This window comes from Oreochromis niloticus, linkage group LG17, assembly GCF_001858045.2.
Source record: "Oreochromis niloticus isolate F11D_XX linkage group LG17, O_niloticus_UMD_NMBU, whole genome shotgun sequence".
Taxonomy (NCBI): domain Eukaryota; kingdom Metazoa; phylum Chordata; class Actinopteri; order Cichliformes; family Cichlidae; genus Oreochromis; species Oreochromis niloticus.
In genome coordinates, this window is record NC_031981.2 from 10,321,988 (window position 1) to 10,347,869 (window position 25,882).

The 25,882-nt window shown below is 40.1% G+C and overlaps 1 protein-coding gene across 14 annotated transcripts in view; it reads right to left on the minus strand.

Moving 5' to 3' along the window:
• LOC100690550 (ELKS/Rab6-interacting/CAST family member 1) overlaps positions 1-25,882 on the minus strand; it is a 154,858-nt gene that overhangs the window by 123,944 nt on the left and 5,032 nt on the right. For all 14 annotated transcript variants that reach the window (XR_003214533.1, XR_001224368.3, XR_001224370.3 and 11 more), the window contains exons 2-4: positions 19,620-20,442; positions 17,175-17,252; positions 16,814-16,969 (exon numbers count right to left, since the gene is read on the minus strand). Coding sequence is in view for 10 of the 14 variants with exons in the window: in XM_025899631.1 (XP_025755416.1) it covers positions 16,814-16,969; positions 17,175-17,252; positions 19,620-20,129 (744 nt within the window). In the remaining 4 variants the exon portion in view is untranslated. The remainder of the gene's footprint in view (positions 1-16,813; positions 16,970-17,174; positions 17,253-19,619; positions 20,443-25,882) is intronic.

Consider the following 25,882-nt stretch of genomic DNA (forward strand, 5'->3'; position numbering starts at 1 on the left):
AATGCATGTGAAACCTGAATATGGACTATTTCGTTTTATATTTTTCCATGAGTATGAGTAAAGCAGGACAAATAATAAAACCCAGTCGCAGCAGATTTACCACCGTCTTGAATATTTCCTGTATCCTGCATGCATGTGTATGTTATTTTTGTAGAATTGCAAGATTAGATTGCAAGATTGTCGCGTCTAAGGGAGCACTGAGCTGAGAGGCAAAGCTTTCAATTTACCAGTTCATATGTGTCCCAAGCCTGTCTTGTGGTTATTAAATCTAAAAATGACTGCAAAAAATCAGGTTGTGAATATCAGCAGAGCTTCCTCTGTAGGGTGGCTGTGCTCAGCCTCAGAGATGCAATGAGGAGGAGCTTGGACATCCAGAGAGATTTCTGAATAGAACCACTGCTCCTACATGTCAAAAGGAGCCTTTTGAGGTGATTCAGGTATCTTGACAAGGACGTTTCCTGGTCACCTTCCTTTGGTAGTCTTCCAGGTACACTTAGCTGGGAGAAGACACAACCTGCAGATTATACTATATATCTCTGGAAATAATTCAGGATCCCCTAGGAGAAACTCGAAAGTGTGGCTGGGTAGAAGGGCAGGTAGAGTAACCTGTTTAGCCTGCTGCCACAGCAACCCAACTGATACGGAGAACAAGAGGGATGGATGCATGAATGGATGGATGGATGGATGGATATGTGTGTGTGTGTGAGTTTTTTCTGTGGTGCTGTTTTTACATTTTTCTGGTATTTTGTGTAATGAATGCTCAGTAGTTTATTGCTTTTACAGGCTGTGTGTGATCCTTTGAGCATAACTCAACCAAGTTATGATTTGATTGTTAAGTTTTATCAAAAGAGTCCAATGTTTTGCAGATGTACTCTGAAAATTGGGTGTTTACAGTTTTCGGAGGAGCATAGAAGTGTTTGAAAAAGTTTATCTTAGAAACAGAGTAGAGGCTTCTAGCACCACTTCACCTTCTTCAAAGAGAAGAGCATAAAGTCTGACGAGCTTAAAGCGTCAGCAGCACTTGTAGTGTAAGGATCGACTTTATTAGTGACCCTGATGAAGGCCATGGGCTGAAATGCGTCAATGAAATAATAAAGTTGTTCTTCATAGTAAAAGTGTGGGTGGAGCTTTAACATCTACAAAAATGTATCTGTAATTAATAAACTGGAGTGTGTCAAATGAAGAAATCCCAAAGTAAATCATTAGATTTTGATTCAAAACCATGCACAAAATAGGTCAAGATCGAGCTTATCCAACATGTGAGTAGCTGACAGACCAACTGAGGTAGCATATGTGTGTCATCTCTGTAACGTGTTCTAAAAGTTTCCTGTCAGGTAAGTATCACAGCCATCATGACAGGAGATGATGTGACATGGCTACGTCTTAGTCACACAAAAGCAGCACATTATAAAAGTGTGTGTGTGTGTGTGTGTGTGTGTGTGTGTGTGCGTGTGCGCACGCGTGATGTCACACTGATGTCCCCAGGCTGTTTTAAAATGCGTCACAAACAACCTGAACAGCGGCCAGGTCATCGCAACACTAGTCATGGAGTATTTCCAGAGATAAAAATAATACAGGTACCGAATCGCTGAGAGAGATGCACATGAGTGAGAGCAGAAGTAAACAGGAGATGTAAAAAAAAAAAAAGTTAGAAGGTTTAAAAAAAAAGAAGAAAAGATGAGATGCTATCGCTCCCCTGCAGCTATGATTGCTGAACACTCACGAAGAAAAGGGAAACAATTCAAGCAAAAAGGAAAAAAATGATTAGTGAGGAGACAAAAAGAAACAATCCCTAGATATAAAAGAAGAGAAAGAGAAGAAAGGAAAAGGAAATAGCAGCTGATAGTGATCACAAACATAGTGTATGCTCGTATAAACAGACACAAAAAATTGGATAAAAGGTAATGAGATAATACTGTAGCAACTGTCTGTACTCTGCTTTATGTCACACAAGAGCCAGCGCAGCATCTCTTCTGGTTTGTTTCAAGTTTATGCATTTGTACTGAACCAAATTAAAGATGGTGAACATCTTTATTGTCTTGATCATTTTCTCTCTTTATTGTATCGCCATGTGTGGGTCGGTTTGCTGACTCATACAAAAGCTCCTCACACGCACACACATCTGACGGTTGAGGCTGACATTTCTAGGACTCCCCTGAAGACTTAGAGCCAGACAGAGAGTGACAGAAAGCATCCCTTTCCTCACTCAGATATTCTTTCTCTGGTTTAATCCTCCTTCCTCCATCCCAACTCTAACTCCTACCTCTGACATGCAAACAATGGCCCACCCATATCCAATAAAAACGCACCATAGCTTCAAGTGCTCTAAATAAAGGGTTCACACTAAGTTAACTGATTGATTAGTTGCTCAAAAGACACATAACAATTTTTAATTCTATCTTAAACACCTTAGTGATTTAATTCTGCTATATAAATTGCTTTGGCAAATAATGGTAACCTACGAATTAACTGATATATACACTCACTGGTCACTTCATTAGGTACACCTGTTCAGCTGCAGGTTAACACAAATTTCCATACAGCCATCTTTAGGGTTTACACAGAATGATCAGAAAAAGAGCGGTGAGCGGTGGTCCTCTGGGTAAAAATACCTTGTTGACGTCAGAGGTAAGAGGAGAATGGCCAGACTGCTTCCAGCTGATAGGAAGTCAACAGTAACTTAAATAACTACTAAATGCAGCCAAGGTATGCAACACAACCTTGAAGCCTGGCTACAGCTGCAGAAGACCACACTGAGTGCCACTTCTGTCAGCTAAGAACAGGAAACTGTGGCATTTTGCACACGCTGGAGACTGGAGGCACACTGCCTGGTCTGATGAGTCTTGATTACTCTTGCGAGATTCAGATGGTAAAGTCAACATTTAGAGTAAACATCTACACCACCATCCTGCCTTGCATCAGCGAGTCAGGCTGCAATATCATTGTTAACCATGTCCACTCCTTTATCACCACAGTGTACCCATCTTCTGATGATTGCTCCCAGCAGGATAATGTCCCATGCCTCAAAACTCATATCACTGAGTTCATGTACTCAAATGGCCTCCACTGTCACCAGGTCTCAGACCCAGAGATTGCCTCTGGGATGTGGTGGAACAGCTGACTTGCATCATAGATATGCAACCAACAAATCTGCAGCAACTATGTGATCCTACTGTATCAATACGGAGAAAAATCTATGTCATTCAGAATTATGGCAGTTCAGAAGGAAAAAGGGTCAAAGTGTTCCTAATAAAATGTCAGTTGAGTGTCATCTTATGACAGGATAATTACTTGGGGGCAACATTAAGAATACAGGGGAAAGCTGGCATGCCAAAAGGAATAAAATAGAGAAACACAAATAACTATGCTCATTATTATAATACTGAATAGTATGTACTGTGTTTCATGTGCTAGTCAAGCATTAATAAAATGAACCCATGCATCACATTCACACACACGTACACACACGCACACACACTCACATCAAGCACCAAGAAGTATGTCAGAGTCACAGAAACAGACATGCTCACGCAAATGCGAATCCATGTGCCTCTCCATTAAAGTCAACCATATACAGTATGAACATACAGAAGCACAAAGTTTACACACAAACAATTCAGAAACAGAGCGCGCGCGCACACTCGCACAAATGCGCGCAGAGTTTGTGTTATTGCCTTCCCCGTAACGCACACACAGCTGGAATGTAGTGCTGAGAAATGCCAGAACAGGAGAAAGGGAGGGAGAAAGGAGGGAAATATCATAGAAAGCAAGAAGAAAATAACACAAGCAGAGTGGGAGATAAGGAGAAAGGGAAAAAGGGAGAAAACTGTTAACTGTGTTTGTTAGAAACAGAAGGAGGAGAGAGAAAGTTCTGTTTTTCTTCTCAGTTTCTGCTGAGTCATCTGTGGCTATCACCTTTGACCCTGTCAAATACTTCCTGATTTCTCATGGGGATGGGGGCGTATGCACCAAACATGCATACATGTACACCAACTCGGCTTGATCGTATGGTCAGAATCACGAAGAAGTAAAAGAAACTTTACTCAAAGCAACGCGTCATGGCTACTGAAAATAAGTAAATTTTTTACTTTCACTTTGCATCAGTTTTCTTTCTTTCTTCTTTGCAAAAACAACTTACGTAAGAGCAAAGAAAAGAAGAAAATCTAAACGGGGACAAAAAAAATGAGATTACAAATCAAGATGATAAATCTCTCCCTCAGAGGAGCTGAAGCTGCGTATGAAATGTATAAATCAGATAGAATCCACTTATGTGAACACATTGGAGGACAGTGGTTTGAAATGTTTAGTGTGAGAGTAGGCAAGTCCTTAAATGTCATGATTACTGTAAATATTATCTATAGAGGCTGTCATGACTGCATTTACATGCACATCAGCACCTGGGTTACTCAAAAAGCCAAGTTTACATAAAATCACAACCTCTAAAAAATATAACGGCATAGATTAACACAGGGTATGTTCTAAGCAGAACACAGACTATCACCTATGCTTTTCATTTGCTCTTTTAGGCGATCCAAGGATGTCAGATTATGTATTTTTTAACAAAAATATCAAAATATTCGATTCAATTCTATTTAATTTTATTTATATAACACCAAATCACAACAGTCGCCTCAAGGTGCCTTATATTGTAAGGTAAAGACCATAAAATAACACATATCAGACAAGCCCCCCTATGGTTACAGTGGGAAAGAAAAACTCATTTTAACAGGAAGAAACCTCTGACAGAACCAGACTCAGTGACTTCCAGCCATCTGCTGCGACCAGTTCGGGTTGAGGAGAAGGAGACAGGAAAAATGATTAAATGCAAAGTGGTGTGTAAAGGCATAGAGAACTGAAAAGATGTAAATGATGAAGACACACTCAGTTTATCGTCCAAAGCCCCCAGCAACCTAGGCCTACTAGTGATGTTTCAGGGTCATTTGATCCAGCCCAAAGTATAAGATTTATCAAAAAAGGAAGTTTTAAGTCTTATTTTAAAAGCAGAGGATTTCTGTGTCCTGAATCCAAACTGGGAGCTGGTCCTGAAAGCTGAAGACTCTGCTTCCCATTTTACTTTTAAATACTCTATGAGGGGGATATGGTAATATGAGGTCTTCAAGATTACATGGGACCTGATTATTTAAAACCTGTCTCACTAGCATAACTGGTGAGGGTGAGGGCGACCCCTCCCATGACACAAATGATAGAGGGCACTTGTAGCAAGTGCTATACTAAAAACAAATTTTTGCAAAAGAAAGTAAAATTTAGTAGGATACACTGGTGCTGTGTGTTTGCATATTGAAATATAATTCATTGCTTAAAACAGAACATGAATGAGTCGATTAAAACAAAATCATAGACAAATAAATTAATGATGTCTTGTAATCTAATGAGCAGTCTACATAATTCCTATTCATGGTTAGAGGAGAAAAGAAAATCCATTTGTGCGCATAGTCACAATTTTTCCATCCAACGTCATCCCTCCCTCCGGCCACCGCTCATCTGTCGTTCAATATTAACCATCCCTTCGTTATTACTCCTCCGTCTCATCCCTCGCTTATTCTGCACTCATTGGGTGAGTCATGCTTCCCCCTTAACAAAAAGACACACTGTGACAGAAACATGTATACACCGACACACACACACACATTAGGATGGACGCATGATAATGCCCACACGCAGAGATACACACATATGCAGGAGACAACATAATGTTGGAGGCAGCGGTCATGCTGTGTGTATGTGTGTGTGTTTGTGTGCATGCGTGTGTGTGTGTAATGACCGTGAGCAGTTTGAAAGAATCGCCCACTCAGGCATTAGACAACAGGCAGATTAACACACTCCCTCTCTTCTTTCTCTGAGGATAAAGGTGGTGGAACATAATGAAGAGGATGAAATAAAATGCAAAGAAGAAGAACGGCTGGAAGATCCACGAGAATGCAAAAACAGCATTATTACATGACTCTATTAAAAAAAGAAAAAGGAAAAAATAAGGACGGAAATAAGTATGTGTGACAGAAAAGGCAGGAGTATATATATGAGTTATATGTTGACCCTAATCAGTAGCTTCTGAGAAGAGAAGAGAAGAGAAGAGAAGAGAAGAGAAGAGAAGAGAAGAGAAGAGAAGAGAAGAGAAGCTCAATCATACAGTCACTTTAGAGGCAGACTGGAGGGAAAAAAGACAAGCAGCAGAAGAAAACGTGGGGGGAGTGACTGTACTGTAATTCTGTCCATTCCTCCATCAACTTCTCCCAAACTCACTCCTTATAAGGAAAGACATGGCTACCGCAGGGACACACATACACAAAAACGCAGAGAGGGTAAGTGAGAGGGAAAATTTGCAAAATCACAGCCTTGTGTGAAAGCAGAGAAAACTGACCCTGTGCTTCTTTTCAGTTTCAGATCATTCTGTCTTTCCACTGTAAAACGAACACTGGGTCTTTTTGAAAAGAAAACCATGGGGAAAGAGTGCCGTTTCACCGTGTCTCTGCATTGAAGTTAAAGTTTTATAACACTCCTGAGTGTACAAGTCTCCTCCCTTTTCTCTTTCGCTTGTCTTGCTCTCTTTTCAGTTACAGTTTACTCTCTACATGCATATAAACCCTTCTTGTGCTTTCTAGCCCACCGTTTGTTACCTTTGTCATCCTCTCCTCTGTCCATCTGTTTTTTGGTGCCCTGCTATCACTCTCTTTATTTACTTTATTCCCTCTTCCTTTCATCCCTCTCTCTCACCTATCTCTCCATCCTCACTAAATAAACACACAGGTTTGGGGACCATCTGTTACTGATGAGCATTCGTGTGTGAAAAACGCACACACACACACAAAATTCTCCCAACACAATAATTGGAGGACACACACAAATGCTGGGATAACTGCAGCAATAGTGTTTTATTTATTTGACTTCAAAAGGTAGAAGGTGCGACCGTCTGACACAAGCACATAAACCTGCACATGCAAAATGACAGCATACACACACACACACACATAGAAAAAGCAGTAATAATGAGTCATGAGTCCACATGCAGAGGATGGAAAAAGGCACAGACTGCAAACAACAGAAGGAGAGAGGATAGAGACAAAGATATCATCATCACTGCATGTGGAGAAGTGACTTTTTAAAACTTTACTGGCCCTGCCTGCTGTCTTCTCCACAAGCACCCTGTATCACAGTCACTCTCTCAACCATCCGCACACAGATCCTCTCAGTCAAGCATCAATCTCTCCACTGTGTTTAAAGAAAACCTTCCAGAAGCCACGTCTTATTTGTTGGTTCTTGACCATCTGTAATAATGTTCTTGAAACTGCAAAATGTTTTGTACTTGTCAAATTAAAGACACAAAAAAACAGACATATGGTTATATGCAGTCCCTGAAACTGCACAAAACTATTTGCAATATAAACCAAAGGAAAACTATGAGATCAGGTATGAAACCCAATTTAACATGTTGCTTTTATTATGAAATTCTCCTGCATTTACACTAGCTGTGCTTATTTCCAAATGAACAGCTTTCAATATAAACCACTATAGTGAAAAAAAGCTTGATATTTCCATCTGCAACACATGCCCTCTTCTATATCTATAAATGGCAAGCGTAAGGCAGTGAGAACGGAGCAGAACGGATGATCAGTTCAATTCAGTTTTATTCATAAAGCACCAAACCACAACAACAGTTATGGAGCTTTATTTTGCAATGTTAGAAAAAAAACCTTCAGCAATCTGAAGATCTACTGTGAGCATTCTCCTGGAGATTATGAAAAGGAAGAATTCCCTTTTAACAGGAAAAGCCCTCCAAACAAAGGAAAAGGGCTCAAGGAGGGGCAGGCCTCTGCCATGACCGGTTGGGAGGTGAGGGGTAAGAGAAAGAAATAAGGAGATTGCAGAGAGACAAGGACAAAACACAAACTATAGATGAGAGAACACAAAAGTTAATGGCATGCGGTAGTGGCAAATAAACAGAGATGGTTCAGGGTCGCCTGATCGGGCCTGACAGCTTAAGGCTCTGCCACACAATGTGCTTTTAGAAACTCTAGGGACTGCAAGTAAGACTGTACTAAAAGGTCTTTAAGATATGATGGGTCTGATCATTCAAGTCTCTGTATGTGAGGAGAAGGATTGTAAATTGAATTCTAGATTTAATAGAGTGCCAGTGGAGAGTAGTTAATATTGTAGAAATATAATCTGTCTTTCTAGTTCATGGTAGCACTCTCCCTGTGGCATTTTGGATCCGATCAGATATGCCACTGACTGTGAGACAGCAGGGAAGGAAAAGTGGGGCTAGAGGTGGGTTGCAAAGCAGCTCACAGATGCACAACATCTGTGGCCAGGCTAATGAGACATTTATGCTATGCCCTAAGAAGAGGCACAAATCATGCTTCGGTGTAATTTTGGCGGATTGTGTACCTATAAATTTTTATAACCTCATGTGGGTGGCATGGCTGTGGTGGCATGGCTGAAGACAGGGTTATATGATTCCAGCGGCTTTTACTGGCTTTTCAATGACATATTGGTGCAGAAGCTCAAAGATTCCCAGATCATGTGCAATTTCGTTACCAGCACTACTACAGAGATTTAAGACAAGTGGCAAAACCTACCATGCAGGCGAATATGGCACAGAGTATAAATGGGAACGCGGATGTGGGTGACATTATTATTTGGGCGCAACATGACCAAAACCACGATTTATGTGAGGTTTACCAATAGGGTGTGTAGAAGGGTAGCAGTTGAGCCATCAGCTGAAATCAGCGACCACTGAGTTGAGATGATCTTCTGGGATTGCAACTGAGCTTGACCTGATGTCATGCTTGAACAAACGCTACACTCGATTTAATCTGGTTAAAGCCCTGGCTTCATTATAACCTCTTCAATCGTCCGATTTTGCTGTATTGATATTCTAATATTTCCAGATCGCCTTTATAGTTCAATGTTACCATAACAAATAGAGCTGAAACCAAAAGTACCAAAAATATGAGCTAATTATAGGAAGAAGAAATTTCATTGGCTTATCAACAAGTTATTCTGTTTTTGTGTCTAACCAAACAGAAATACCCAACCAGCTCAGCTGACTGACTGAATCAGCGAACAGAGAAAGAGACACCGGAGATTACAGGGCTGAAGGGCTGCAGGTGGGACTCCTGGACAAAATCTTTACAGAGTAAATCTGTCTTCAAGCTCTGCTTTTTCTCTTTGACTCTCTCCATAATTCCATAATTTCTCCTCTTCTTCTGTTTTATCTGCCCCCCCCAATCTCATAGCACTACATGTGGTTAAGACTCAGGTATCTAGTTTATTGAGAAAGAAATATTTATCAAGGGCCAGTAATGACAGGAAAGTAGTACAGTGCAACTATTTCTATAGCATCTTATTTTACTTTTTATTCATGCACATACATTTCCCTTCATTTTTCCACATCCCAACGTTCTTTTTCATCACCTACTTTTAAGTCTGTTCTTTCTTTCTCTCCTGTCACATCAACACCCATCAGTCTTTCTCTACATTTCATCTGCAATCTTCAGCCCAATTTGTCTGTGCTATTCATCTCTCCTTTCACCACTCACCCCCCTGCTTCCACGCTGATCTATTCTCCACTCTCCTGATTTCCTCCCTCTGACTCGCTACATTTTATACATCTTTACTCAATGCACTCTTCCTGATCCATTCTTCACTATCCACCCCCTCTTTTTTTTAAATCTACGGCAGCATACAGATTGCCAGGCGAAGCATTTTCACAGCCAGCTGGCACAGAAACTCTTACTGGAAACATTTTTCTTTTCTGTGCAATAAATGGAAATCTAACACAGGAAACAATTGGCGACGTCAGTTTCTATTGGATTTGAACTCATTTGAGCTCATGAGGACAGTCTTAGTGCCAGCTTGGAGTAATGAAATTAAAACTTAAATCTAGGTGTAATAACATTAAGTGCTGAGGAATGATTACAGCGTAAGTTTTGAATCAGTCAGCACAGAAGCTAAAGTCCAAAGGATATCTCTTAGTTTGATGTTTTACCTTTAATTCAAACTGTGCCTTGTTCTCTATTTAGTGAGCTCTCAATTCATAAATGTATTTTATCGAGGATTCAGAAAAACATTTCCACCGCAGTGAGGGAAGAGACCTCGGCTCTGGTGGCACCATCCATTTACACATTAACCTGAAGGCCTGATTTACTGCCATGTTCATGGAGTGGAAAATACACTCAAGTGCCAGTTTGTGTTTCTATCTATCCAACTTTGCTGCTCAGGGCAAAAGAGAAAAGGAAAAATGACAGAAGAAACAAGAAAGAAAGACCATCTTCTCTGTTTCTCCTCTCTGTTTATCTCCTCTATTCCTCCACCTGAAGGGAAAATGTCGCCCAGGTGTGTCGGGAACTGTGCACAACTGCCTGTTTGAATTACCCTCTTACTTATCCAGCCTCATTCACACGTTCACAGATTCATTTCTCCAAAAATAAACAGAAAACAGCACCTATGGCTTCAAGTTAGACCAATATGCAGCACATACAATGCTTAGACAACATTAAATGAATTGTAAGAAGAGGCATGCCAACAAATTCATATATTATGATGGGGGGAAAAACATTTTCTGCCTCTCTACAGTAACACACACACACACACACACACACACACACAGTTTTATTTCCCATCAGCACCTTAACTATGAAGCTAAATAACTGAAAAGATTGAAAACAGTGCAGCAGTATAAAAGCAACTGGCAGCCAAAGCAAAAAGACACACATGGGTGAGCGTGCACGCACACTCACACAACCATACTTGTACCATCACAACACTGACATGTGCCTTCCAATTCTTTAAAACCCACAAATTGTTGCATGCAAGTAGAGACATATGCACAAAATAAAAATAGAAAGTACAGAGAAAGTAGACGTTCTCTGCAAGATATGCACCTGCAAGTCTGTGTCAATGTGCGTGATTTGTATATACGCTTAACCCATATGCAAATACAAATACACAACAATACACATTTTGTGCCTCCGCAGACACACAAACACAGACACACACATGTGCACACAAAAGCCCAATTGTACTGACGTGCACATAAGCCTGCCAACAAGGACACAGATTCCCTCATGGTACTCTCTTTCACATCCAGCAAACAAACACAACAAAAGATGCATACATCCAAATGACAATGCACACAAACACACCCCACATAAATAAAGAGAGCACATACACGCACGCACACATTTACATAATCACAACCACTCATGACACGTGCATGAGGCTGCTATCAAAAAACAAGCAGGCTGAAAACTCCTATTTCATACATACACACAGTCTCTCTCTCTCTGAGTGTCTTTCACACACATTCTCACACATGTTGCTTCTGACGTCACATGACTCGCCGCGAGTACAGTAGATGACAGATTGCATCTAGCAGCTCCAGAAATGGACAGACAGAGCGGTCATTGTTCAGACGGGGTGATTCAACACTGGGACAAACTGCGCAGAACAGGCAGTAAGACTCCTATACTTAAAATTAGGAAAACCTGTTAACAATTACAACGTGTAGCACAACGTGCATATCGCATTAAACCTTAATCAGATTATTTAGGTTGGACTGCAGACCAAATAGCAGCATGCTCTGTTTTTTTTACTTTTTCTGTCGTGCACGGATTTATTTTTGGGAGAGAACACCAACAAATGGAAACTATGATGCTGAGTTGCTGGACGCCATGAATACTAACTGCTATTGTGAGTGTGTGAAGTCACATATTTTTTAAAGGAAACTGAAGGAAGCGTGACAGGGGAGAAGAGATACAAAAAGATAAAACTGCTTTGTTTATGAAACAAATTAACAAAGAGAGGGAAAGGATGGGGAGAAAGTAGAGAAAGTGATGCTTCCCTTGTGCATTCCAAACATTCCTTCATCATTTTTTCCCCGCACTCTCCCCTCTTCCTGCACGAAACATTGTACTTACCTACTGTGATCAAAGGGGTGGAACAAATCGGGTGAGCGCGCTCAAACACGCACACTTAAACACATTTCAGAAAGTGAAGCAAGGCCGAGCACTAAACGTGACAAGTAAGACAGACAACATTGAACAGAGTGGACGTGTGTATGCAGATCAATAGATTTGTGAGATTATGGTGTGTCTATTCTATTGAAACGAGTTCTGTGGAAAACCTGCTCCACGGGTGAAGAGTGAGAAGAGGAAGATGAGTCCCATACTAGGAGTGAAATGGTAAGGCTATCAAAGAAGAGATGGAGAGGGTGACAGCAATAAGCAGATGGAGGAATAATTTGATGGGAGCAATCAAGTAGAAGAAAATTAAACAATATAAAGCAAATGAGAATACAGCAGGAGAATAATAATCTAAACCTCAGCATGGACATGACACAAAAGCCTCTCATTTGATTCAACTGGGAACCTGGCAAATTTCCTGTATTTGTCCAAATTATTTGTTTTTGTTTTCATCTGAAAGACACATAAAACCCCTGTGAGTTTGTCAGAGCTCTGGAGCGACTAGGGATTGGTGTTGAGAACCCGTACTAAATTGGTACCTGTACCAGAACCAAGGTACAGATGGAAGCCAGGACAAACAAACAAAGTTTTATCCCTCCTATAACACAGCTGACTTCCGGTGTTAGGCGAGTTTGTTTAACATTGCTGTGTGTTTCTCAATCGCTAGACAGGAAAACAGTCTTTGAAAGATTTACCTCATTACAGGAGACTCATGCTGGTTTAAGCACTTTTTGCTGAGTAGCCATTGCTAGCATAGCCACAAGTGCTAGGCATAATAGCAGGGTTTATGCTTAAGAACACAGGATAAGCATTTTGTTTTGGTATAGAACTGACTACCAAGAATCGTGTAATTCTACTATTATTGGTATCTCGACAGCCCTAGTACCAAGAGCATCGGTATTGATATTATACTAATAAAATCCTAACTTCAACAATCTTTAAGAATGTCACACTAAAAGAACCCCTTTAACTCCATCATCACACAAAAAGCCTCTGTGAAGCCTATTAAAAAAATTTTTGCTTATTTTTTAGTATTTTTGCTCTATTTTTTTCCAATCATAAGTCAATTTAATGTAAGAAAGCAGTAAAAACACTCATCGAATTAAGTGAGATGTGAAGCTTTGCATGATTTAACACTAAATAAAGCACACATGTTCAAAATATATATGTTCAAGCTATATTATTAATTGGATCTTGCCTCTATACATATGAGATCAAGGCTGTCTGTCAGACACAAGACACAAGGAAGTCCGGAGAGAAAAAAGAGGAAGAGATAAAGAAAAAGCTGGCGGAACAGAGGTAAAGATAGAAGGCTGAGCATGTAGGAGGAGGTGAATAAGTAAGGAGGAAAGGAGGGAAAGGAAACACAGAGGGTGGAGAAGAGATGAGCATTCCTCAGCAGGGGCGTGAGCCACTGTGCATGTGTGTGTGCGTGTGTCTCCGAACTCACATATCCCAAAATTACTGGGAGGTAACTTAATTCGATTTCTAACACGAAGATGATGGCAAAGACAGAGAGCGGCAGGAGGGAGGGTGGAAAGAGAATGTGAAAGCTGACTTAGCATGTGATGACAGAAATAGAAGAGAAGGAGAATGACTAAGAGGGGAGAAAAATGGGAGTGGGAGGAAAACAAAAAGCCAGAAAACACTGAAAGAATTAGACAGAAAAAGAGAAAGTGGCAGGACGGCGAGAGCAGGCAGTGAAACGGATTGTGTTAAATGGGTGTGATTTATCTGGAGGAAAGAACGGCAATGAAAGTGAAAGGAGAGGGGGGGGGTGAGCGTACAGAACATATTTTCAAATAACAGAGATCATGCCTTGGCATGTGCATTCACTCACTGTTATGGCACAGCACAGTCACACACATGCACACGCACAAAGCAGTGTGTGCATGTGTGAAGGCAGCTGAGGATTAGTGTGGGCTGGCAGCTGGCCAAGTACATGATAGATTAATCAACTTATCATGTGCTCCTTTGTTTGATCTATTCTCACACACTGAACCACTTTGAATTAATGTGGACACGCAAAACACACATCTAAACTGAGCATATCAGCAGCCACGCACACACCGCACATGTTCCAACACCTGTGAAATTGGCTGAAATTTCTCTTACATTGATTTAATATTTGGTGATGTAATTTCACAACCTGAAATCCTTTTACTTTTTTTCCGCATTTAAACATCAAAGCCTGTCACACACACACACAAACACACACGCATGCAGAGATCAGAGCAGGTGTTAAATTGCCAATGTGACAAACTAGTATGGGCCAGTCGTCACAGGCATGGTTGTATCAGCAAAAGTGGATGACGTGATCAGTTCAGGTTTAGGAACTGGTGACACCACTATGACAGAAATGTGACATCATCTGTTAGCTCGCCAATCAAGCATAAAGCCTTGTCTTCACATTAAGTACGGATACAACGATCTTTACAAGCTTTAGGTGTCTGCTGCCACCACCAAATCCTGGAATGACTCATTTACACTTAAAAACATCCTAAGACACAGTTTAACTCCACCTAGACATACCATCACCTTCTTTGCAAAACAAAACGCAACACACAAATACAACCCCAATTCCAAAAAAGTTGGGATTCTACATAAAATGTAAACACAAAACAGAATGCAACAATTTATAAATCCCATAACCCCTTAATCTATTCATAATTGAACACAAAAACATATATAACCTGGAAAATGTACCATTATAAGGAACAAATAAGATCATCTTGAAGCAACGTTATTGAAGCAGCACATCTCAAAAAGTTCAGAACAGTCTGCAAACATCTGAAAACTGAGGAGACCAGTTGCTGGACAGAGTTGCTGGACATTTGGGAATGTTGTCCTATTCTTGATTCTAGCTGCTCAACAGTCCTTCGTCCTCTTTGTCCTGTGTTTTTTTTTTTTTTTATGATAGGCCAAATGTTTTCAGTTGGTGAAAGGTCTGGGATGAAGGCAGGCCAGTTCAGCACTCGGACTCTTCTACTACAAAGCCATATTGTTGTATTGGATACAGTATGCAGTTCAGTGTTGTTCAGTGTTGTCTGAAATTTGCAAGGCCTTCTGTGAAAAGACATCATCTGGATGGCACATGTTACTCTAAAACATGTATATACTCTTCAGCACCCATAGTCCCCCATACCATTAGATAAATGAGTGCTATAAGAAGCCAGATGGTGTCGCTCCTTTTTACCTCAGAGGACGCAATGTCCATTTTTTCCTAAAGTGTTTTACATTTTAATTTGTCTGACTACTTTGCCTCAGTCCATTTTAAATGAGCTTTGACCCAGAGAGGACGGCAGTGTTTCTGTCATGTCCACACATGGCTGCTACTTTGTTTGCATGACCTGTATTTGTGAACGGCACGGTGAACTGTGTTCACATACGGTGATTTCTAAAAGTCTTCCTGACCCTGTGCAGTACTCTCCACATCAGAATCATGGCTGTTATCTAATTCAGTGCTATCTGAGGGCCTGAATGCCACAGGCATACAAAATTAAGTATTGTCCTCCGTCCCTGCGCACAGAGATTTCTCTACATTTTCAATTATTCACAGTCTTGGCAATTCTAAGATGAGGAACATTATTCTGAAATTACAGATGCATTTTATTCCAGATTATTGCATTCTATCTATTGCCATTTAACATAATTTGTTTCAAAATGTTCTTACAGCTGCTTATTTTTCCATCTTTTTGTTGTTGTTCCATCTCTCAACTTTGAGACATGTTGCTCCCATCGAATTAAAATCAGCTGACAGCTTCTGCTATAAGATTTGAAAATCATTGCATTCTGTTTTTATTTACATTTTATTCAGCATCCCAACTTTTTTCACACTGGGCTTGGTTATTCAAGTCTATAAATGCACTGAATTGGACAAGAGTATCAAGATAAATAAACAGCAAAAGAAAAAATCAATTTTGCATAATTTGCCCTATTTATTTTCACTACTCTATTTTCAGTTCAGTTTAGAGTCATTGCTTAGCGTTGTCATTTATGGTTGTGCTAGTTTCTCCTTTCCCTTTGAGTTGACCTCCTCTTCCTGTGGAGTGAAGCCGACAGAGATAGGTAAAGTAAAAATATTAAGTGAATTGACAACAACACATTGTGTTCCCTTAAGTGCAACAAACTCTTCCAAAGTTTAAGAAAGTGAGAGAGCGAGAAAGTCAACAGGGGAAACTGTGTCTTCGTATCTTCTCAGTTAGTCGCGTTGTGAAGTACCTCTAAACTGCTGGTTCTTTGCTGCTAGCATCTTCCATGCTGTGTTACTTAGTGTGAGTGACTGCAAGTGCACATGTCTGCGTGTCATCACTTGTGTAATATTTCAGCCTGCTGCCAGACTAACTGCATCTCTTTCTTATCCAGATGGCTTCAGCAACAACAGACAGCTGGGAGTCCCCAACCAAGCAACCTATTTCATCTGTTTACTCATCTTCGCTGATGCCTTGCAGCAGCAAGACAAATCCACCAGAACAGTCCAGAAAAATTATCAGGATATCATTTCTTTAGCATTTTAGCATTAAAAAAATGGGGCTAAACTGAGAGGAAGAGCTATGTCAGAGCTAGTTGAGGCTAAAAGCTGTCTAAAGCAACAACTATAAAGACTTCCTACAAATCCAGGATGAGCTGAAATGATGGGGGAAATAACTGAAGTCTAAATAGGATATTAAAGTTGACATACTGCTCTGTCCATGTCTTAATTTGTTCTTCAGCTGAGCAGTGAGCTAAGACAGTCCAGGGATATAAACAATGAATCACTGTATTAGATTTTGCAACACAGAAACACACAGAGACATAAACAAGCACACACAGACACACACATCATACCCTACCTGTGTTTCTTCCTGTACGACTCTGTACTGTTCCTTCCAGACAGCCATCTTTGTGGCCTCATCCTTCCTCAGCGCTCTCTCTTTCTTCAGCTCTGGACTCCAGAACGTCTTAATGGAGTTCATAGAAGAACTCAACTTGGACTCTTTGGCCTCTAGCTGTAAGAATACAAAATCAAGCACAGTGACTTCATGTTAATAAATGTGTTTATTTGTTTGCATAAGTAAATTCTCCTTATAGCTATAATCTTACAACAGCAATTCCCACAGGAAGTCACAATGAAACAAACAGACGATATCATATGTTGCATTATAAATGAATTTATCTTCATAGGCGTGGGTGCACGAGTCTAAGTGTTCTTACGTCTCTGCGCAGCAGTTCGTTCTCCCTCAGCACTTCTCTCAACTGAGTCTGAAGGTCTGACATTGCACCTTCTCTCACCTGAGAACACACACACACACAAACAGTATTAGTCCACCATGTTTTTTTTACCACTAATAATAAAAGTTTTTGCTCATCCATATCATTTTCATTTTTTTCTGTTTGAAGCTGCCACTGCTCCCAGTTTGTGAAGTGATCTTGGACCACAACACTGAACATGAAGCACTCTGTGCAAAAGCAACAGCTGACGCTGAAATTCCACACAAATCTGAAAAAACAAACACGCGCAGCCATTTGGGAGAGTTACTGCCTTTAAAGTCTAACAAGGCAAATAATTAATCACTAGAAGATCAGAACAGGGTATTCTAGATATACACCCATCGGCCACTTCATTAGGTGCATGTGTTTAACTGCTTGTATATCTAATCAGCCAATCATATGGCAGCAACTTTGCATTTAGGTATGTGGGCATGCTTTGCATCAATGGTTCAGGATGGTGGTGATGGTGTAATAGTATGGAACATATTTCCTTGCCAGGGGTTGGGCCCCATAGTTCACATTGAGCATTGCTTAACTATCACAGCCTATCTGAGCACTGTTGCTGACTGTATCCATCCCTTTATGACCACAGTGTACCCATCTCCTGATGAGGACACTGTTTCCAGCAGGATATCACACCATGTTCCAAAGCTAAAATCACTTCAAACAGGTTTTTGAACATGAGAATTAGTTCACTGACTCACATGGCTTCCACAGTCACCAGATTTCAATTCAATAGAGCACAGTGTGGTAGAACAGGTGCATCATGGATGTACACCTGACCGATCTGCAGCAACTGTGTGATGCCGTCACATCAGCGTAGACCAAAATTTCTGAAGAATAGTTTTAGCACTTTGTTGAATCTATGCCATGAAGAGTTAAGGCAGTTATGAAGGAAATACATCGTGCTGGCAAGGTGTACCTAATACAGAGGCCACTGAGTGTATTTTAGCAGGTCATGAATAACTGTGCTTAAATTACCTTCATATACTACATAAAACATTTCACCAGGAATGAGAAAATGTTTAAAATATCAATGTTTCATTCATGATACCACCAGAACGACTCTATTAAGAATTAAACAGAACTCGGATTCATTTTTAACAAACAGACTCTGCTTTGGCTTTGAAAAACCTATTTGAGGTTTCTAGGCTGTACGCAGAGCCAGTTCTGCAAGTGCAAAAGTAGACCAGGTTAAGGAAAACATGCATGTGAAATGCAGAATAGAAAATCCTGTAACAGTAATTACAGCTGAAGAGATTAATTTGATTTTTGCTGCTTTTTTAAAGAAATAAGAAACAAGTGGAGGAGGCGAGCTAACTCTTCAGAGATGAGCTAGCAGGTTATGACTAATAGTGCAGAGGGAGTAGGACAGCAGACCTTAGTCTATTTAAACACACTGTGTGAATGCCCACACTTTTGTTGTTTCATTTGGTGTAGGACGGACTTAAGAGGAAAAATTAACCATTCGACTCAAAAATCCCACATGCTGCATCTAGACCAGGGGTGTTAAACATGAGGCACAGGGCCATAATTGATCAGCCTAAAACACCAAAGTGGCCAATTGGATTGCTTTGGAAAATGCTTTTGAAGAAGCGAGTAAATTTTTGACTTTTTAACTGTGTTTTCATTCATTTTACAGCTTTTCTTACTGATACAGACCTTCCCCACGGCTCTTCATGCTACACCAAAGTAAATAAGTTATAGATAAACAATTAAATGACAGGAAGTTCCTGTTTATTCACTATTTACTAATGAAATCTATGATTATTGCAGTAGGATTGCTTTGAAAAGCAAAAAAAAAAAAGAGGGCATTCTATCAATTAACAAAAATGATCCATTTTATAATTGCAGGACAGTCAGCACAGTGAGCTAGCACAACTTTTTCTGTAATTTTACAAATGTATTTCCTACAATTTAAGCTCAAAGCAGCATTTCTTTTCCATGCAGAAAAACTGACATTTATTGCTGAAATTGCACTTCTTTTTGATATTAAAACTTCTCTAAACTTCTTTACACTGATAGAAAAAGGAGTCTCACTGGTCAGTTAAGACCAAAGTGGCCTTGATGTAAAATGAGTTTGACATCCCTGATCTAGACAGAGCAAGAGCTAGATTTATCACCGAGGCTTCCCAAGCAAAACGGAATCTCTCTTTCTTTGATGGTTATTTCAGATTTCTGTTCTTTGCTTAAAGTGAGAGAAAAGTGAATTTTGACTTACTAAAACCAAAAAGCTGAACTAGAAAAAACACCACTGAGTATTTACACAATATAGCACCTTTTGAAAATGTTTACACTAGCTTTTTTTCCCTTGAACCACACTTTAGGTATGTCATATATGTTATAAACAAAATTCTGTCCTGAAAATAAGAAAATTCAGCACTTTACCTGTCTCATAGAGTGAGGCACAGTAGCCGCCTGTGGAGACTGGTTTTGCATTTCCCCACCAAACGCTATTGCATCACTGGGTACAAGCGCTCCACTTCCAGCTCCACCTCCTCCTCCAGAGTTTATATTAGGACTACTCCCCATTACAGCCGCTCTGACCCCATAGGGGACCCTGGCCCCAGCCCTCCCCAGGGTCATGGTGCTTTTGGGCAGCGAGGGATTCAACCCACTGCTCAGACTCCCAACGCCGACCGGGTCTTCAGCTGTGTCAGTGAAGTACATGGGACCACCAGTTGCATAGGCAGCATTAATAGACTGAATATTCTCCATGGATAAGGTTTTACCAGTGCCTGTAAGTCCTCCAGTGGAGCTGCTGCTGCTGTTTCGCCGGTGTCCTAAACGTGGGGAGCGAGGCAGGCGTGGGGAGCGACCGGGACTCCCAGACGCTGACCCATTCCCATTGGATCCAACAACATCCAGCTTTGAGACGGAACGGGAACTGCCGTACATGGTGACAGGAAGAGTGGCGTGCACTACAGAGATGTGAGTGATCGAACAAGTAAATCAACTTAATCAAAGAAAAACATGCTCAAATTTTTTTTTAAAAAGTAAGATGGATGTCCCCCACAAAAAAAATCAGTCAGTCTTCAACTTGGGCTCTTTTTGACTTGAAATATGTCATAATGGTGTTGTAGCTGTGATCAAGGCCTTCTCAACATCCTCGCTGTAATCCATGGGCTTTGTTAGAAAGTAGGAATCAATAGGGCATCCCTTTGGATAAAGCAAGCGAGGCAGTCAACAAGGGCTTGGATGATGGGTTCACCTAAAAAGAAAAAGGATGAAGAGACTTGATTACTGGGCAAAGACAAGCTGCACTTAAGGCACAAAGGAATACGATTTTACTAGGCTGTGGTTTGGATCAGCACAGTAGCTGGGTAATCACATCTCCGAGTGTAGCTAGCAAATACAAAAACGATCTGATGTGAAATAAATTGCACAACATTTGCCGGTCATAGCAAAGGTTTCATTACTTGTTTTTATTTTGAATCACTTTTTTATGTTAATCTGCTAACAAGACAAAATGTGACTGAAAATGCCTCTCGAGTTTCTAGATGGAAGCTTGATTATTTCAAACAGTAATTGCTGCAGCTTTTGCACTGCAGCAGTGGCCACAAAACTGTGTCCACAAAGACACTTAAGGCACACTTAGCAGCCAGGCGTAAAGCTGCCACAGATGTCAGCATAAATTAACAGCAGGTTAAAGGACGACCTTACTGGCAAGAGTATTACACTCAGCTATATGCACACTCACAGCAAAAAGAAATTAGGGCTGATTTCTTTTTCTACAAAGGCTGCTTTGTCTCTCCACCACCCGTTATGCCTTGTTCTTAATCACACCGTCCACCATATCAAACACTGTGTCCTAGAGCTGTGCAGCATCAGATAACATTCAATCAGCTGACTTCATATTTGGAACAAGCTTTGCTTTGCCTCTGTTCATTTCAGTCAGTTACATTTTTGTTTGTTTGCTTGTTTGTTTTCATTTAATTCAATTTAATTATGCAATAAGATGCCAAGAAAAAATCGTATTTATAAAAGAAGATGAATAAATTTCCAGCAGTCTGTATTTCTATTAAAGCCTCAATAAAGGGATCAGTTACAGTGGTAATTGTGCATGTGAGTGTGTGTTGGATAAAAAATAACTTACTAAAATTGATCAGTCAGTCACATCAAACAGTTCTTGTAAATTTTTTTATTGCGGTGCTAAAAATGAAACACGCCATCCCGGCTGCGCTCGCCTGTGTAATCAATTTAAAGGAGTAATCCCAATTATTTTGAACATGATTTATGAGCCTGGGCTCACATGTTTGTGATAAATGTCTTTAAGGTTGCTGAAATTTCAAACTTCCTTTCATGAAGGCTATAAGCTTCCAGGGTTTCAAAACTTTATCTAGTATGTGGAACCCACTTATTATGAATCAAGTGGACTAAGTTACAGACTGAGCACCAATGTCTAGGGGTGGAAAATGGTAAAAGTGAGTAAATGCAGACTCTTGTGTTAAAATGCCCAACTTAACAGCATGTTCACAGCTTCTATAAGTTTGTTTCACTACACAAGAGCCCTCGAATATGTTTTTTAGTGATGTTGGTGACGATCCCAGAAACAGCTGCGAATCTACAACACTGTGACTGATGAAAAGGGAAAAAAAAAGTGGGATCCGAAGATGAAAAAAAGAAAAGAATTAAGGTGTTGCAATCGCCCGAAAACCAACTGAAACGCTGTCTCCGGCGTAAAGAATGGGCCGAAAATTCCCCCACAACAGAGAATGATGAAGTCATGCAGAAAACGATTACTTCAAGTTACTGTTGCTAAAGGTGATTCTACAAGCTACTGCACCGCGGAGTGTACTTATTTTTCACAGGACTCCACAGAGACCTGTGAAAACTTTCTCTTTCACACGACTGTATATTGATGTGTCATATTATCCATCCAACAAATCTGTGCTTCAGTCTGGAGGATGTTTCTATATTTTACTAGTCTTTTGTTTAGAGCTACTTAGTTATTTTCCTGTGCCAACACCCATCCTTAGTATACAGAGTATATTTCAAACTCTATGACAATTTGGTCTGTATACTCGTCGGTACAGAATGTCAGAATTTCTCATTGTTTGGCTACTCTTTAAGCCAGCGATGTTATCTTCAGGTCAGTGGACCCATTGGACACCCACACTGGTCATCCGATCCATATCCCTTACAAGAAGTGCAGCTTCAGATACAGTCAGTGCACACAAGAATGGAAACTTGTTTTCCTTGTGCCTTGCCTTTTCACTATTAAACAATTATCCTTAAAGAAAATTCAGAAATATTTACCCTCTACTTACATATAGCTGTTTTTATCTTGAAGCTGATGTTTATCTGCAAGGTCAGATTTAAATTGTTGCATTTTCTTTGGGGCATCAATTCAAAATTAAAAGAATAATATTAGCAATAAAAGTTAAATGTAAACAAAAAAAGTCAATTCCTTAGTTTTATTATTAAATGAATTTCCCTGAGTATGTGAGTTGTGCAGCCCCTCAGTCAAACAATCTGAATTTTCCCTCACCCGAGCCTGGCTTTTAACAGGCGTATACTCCCCAGTGATGCTCTGCTAGGCACAGATCTTTGGCCAGGGAAACGTTACTGACAGCCAGTCAGTTACAGCCACACACACTCATACACTCTGAAACAAAAACAGGGACCATCTGCTCTATCCCCCCACGGGCCAAAAACACACACCTGGATAGAAACAGGCCAAAGACCTCCCTCTAGCACAGGCACACACCCACGCATGCACACACTGGCATACAGTACGGACATGCACATTCGCACAGATCAAAACTGAGTAAAATGAATATATATGGAGAGATGAATCCATCCATACAAAAAAAATCCAAATAGAGACATTTCAAGTTTCCACTGTTAGTGATCGTGTCATTAAAAACCCAGATACATCTAACGCTTGATTTGACCATGAGTCTGTGGAGATGGAGACAGAAAGGGTGGATTGGGGGCTTTCTTCCTCCTTCCCTAAAGATCTGATGACCTGTAGATAATCCAAGTGTTCACGTCCCAATTCTTGCTTTAATAGAAAAATCTACAGAAAGTCTTTTTTAGGTTTTATTTAAGCATTTGTTGGCACATTTGTGGGCTGATTTTCAAATTGCTATCACTGACACTACATTGGGCACTGAGTGGTTGTGGCAATAAGATACTGGACAAGAGGCAGGGAACACAACGTACAGTCAGAATCTATCATACACAGACTCTTTCTACTTTTATTTCCTTGAGGACCTCATAGAAAACACAGCACTGCCTGTGTTGTGTTTTCTGATGTTCAAGTCTGAGGGTCACATGAATAAACCACCAGTGCATCTCACAGGTTGAGGCTTGTGTTGGTTTGATAGCCGGAGCCAGAAGTCCAAAACAAAAAAACCAACAACAACTCACATAAACCCACCTATGATGCAGCTGGCATCATGAGATCAAACAAGGACTAGCATATGACTCTCCAAGACCCATCTGTCAAGAGGCTTACCCTTCCTCATGCCATTTCTCACAAATGTAAAAAGGGCAATATTGCTCAGCCTTAAGAAACGTCTGTTAAACAACACTACACTGAAAGTTCAATAAGGTCATTCTTGACCTTGGAAACAGTAAAAACTACACCTAAGGTCTATACACTGGCTTAAATCAGATCAGAGCTTTTCCGTCTTTCAGTATTCATCAGCAGATGGAGTTTGCTGCACTTGAAGACACTGGGAAAATCTGTGTGAACTATTAATCAGTAAATTTATTTTTTAGTTTTTTGCCTTATTCGATTAGAAATATTGCTTCAGCAGTTATCAGTATTGGTGCTGATGTAGCTCTCTGTGGTGCTCTACTAAAGCCACAATGTCATTTGAAAAATTCTAGAACAATGGCACGCAACACAGAAAACATTTTAGCTTATTATGCTGTTCCACTGACACATCCATATAGCTGAGGTTCACGCCCATTTCAACTGGAGCTGCTGTTCAAGTTGGTACTTTGACACACTGATCGCTAATGTTGTGAAACTGAGCTCAAGTGTAATAGAAGTAAGGCTCGTGGGGAGGGAAGCTTTCTGAACATTATTTTTTGAGCAAAATTGATAAACCTTTTAGAAATTTTTACTGGTTCTGACTATACTATACTTTTACCAGTGATCACTGAAATAAGGTTCTGACTCTGTCTATTCATTAGATAAGGGCATTAAAGATGGCTGCAAGTTGCAACACTTGCTTTGTTAAAGTTTTCTTGAACCTCATAAAATACCCAACTAAACTACCAAGGATTGGTAACATAATAGCAACGAATCAGAAGGTGCAAGAAGAGACAATCTCTATGAACTCCCACTCTTGGAACTTCCAGTTTCACTTTTCTTTTTTTTTGATAGAAGAAGTTTTATGTAACTATGCATCTTTCATCTATTGTTTGGAGCATGCCATGTCATAAATTTTCAACTGTCCAATCAACATGGATTACCAGGATGTCTTATGGGCAATATCAGCTTCTTTGTGAGAAAAGGTTATTATTCCATACATATCATCAATAATCTTTTTGTGACTATTAAAAATAACCATTTTGTCTATAAGCAGGTCTAAAAAACTATTTTCACAATTTAGCTGTTATGTTCGTGCCCTTTAAGTGAATTATAGACAATCTGAGTACAATGGGATTAAGGCTTCAGTCACACAGGTCTAAACACCAGTTAGCGACCTCCTAGCAATCTGTGTATTCCCCAAGTAATGCGGTTGTAAATGTGGTTGTGATTCTCTCAGCAGGACGGAGAGAAGTTGCGACAGGAAGTACAAGAAGTTTGTGTAAGTGTGTGTGTATGAAATGGACTATCTGCCCAACGGTCTTTGTTGATACGCACGTTATGCAAACTACCTACGAGAAGCTGGGGACATTTCTGCTCGAAATCCACCGTGCAGCTGCTCACTTTTGTTTTAGCATCAAGAGCCTGTGCCACCAATGAGATATCTGTTTCTGTACAGAAAATGTGTCCTCCACCTTCTGGAAACATTGGACAACAGAGCCTATAAAAGCATAAAAACAACGTCTAAAATGAGTCTAGGTTTGACATTGAAAAGACGTCCAAATTGACCACATTTGGATTATAAATAACCCATACTTAGAGTTCCTACGGACATCAACACTAGACATTCATTAGACGTAGAAAAAAAGACGTTGTTACTAGAGCAGGGCGATATGACCAAAAATATTTATCACGATATACATTTGAAAATTTGCGATAACGATATAACTGACGATATAATTGACACTAGACAAAATACTTTACAACTCCACAACTTTATTAGTGCAAAAGACCCCATCAATGTATTTTCACTTAAACAAGCAGCTGTTTTTTATGTGCATTAAAGTTATATAAAAATGTAACAGTGCAAATTCCTTGCTGACAGTTTAACCAAAAGGCATTTCCAGTGGGAATTGGCCGACATATCCTCAGCATAACCATGTATAATATCCACAAAACTTGAAAAGAGGTTATACACACACAATACAGTAATATTATGTTGAAGCACAGTACGTATCACTCCGCGAGGCTCCTGCCTACGATAGCCGTAATGCTCCGACAATCCATCAAGCGGTGTGGGTTCGTAGCTTAGCAAAGTCGTACTAAAACATTTGACAGATTTTCGAGCGCCATGTACCACATAAAATCGTTTCAAGGTCAGTAA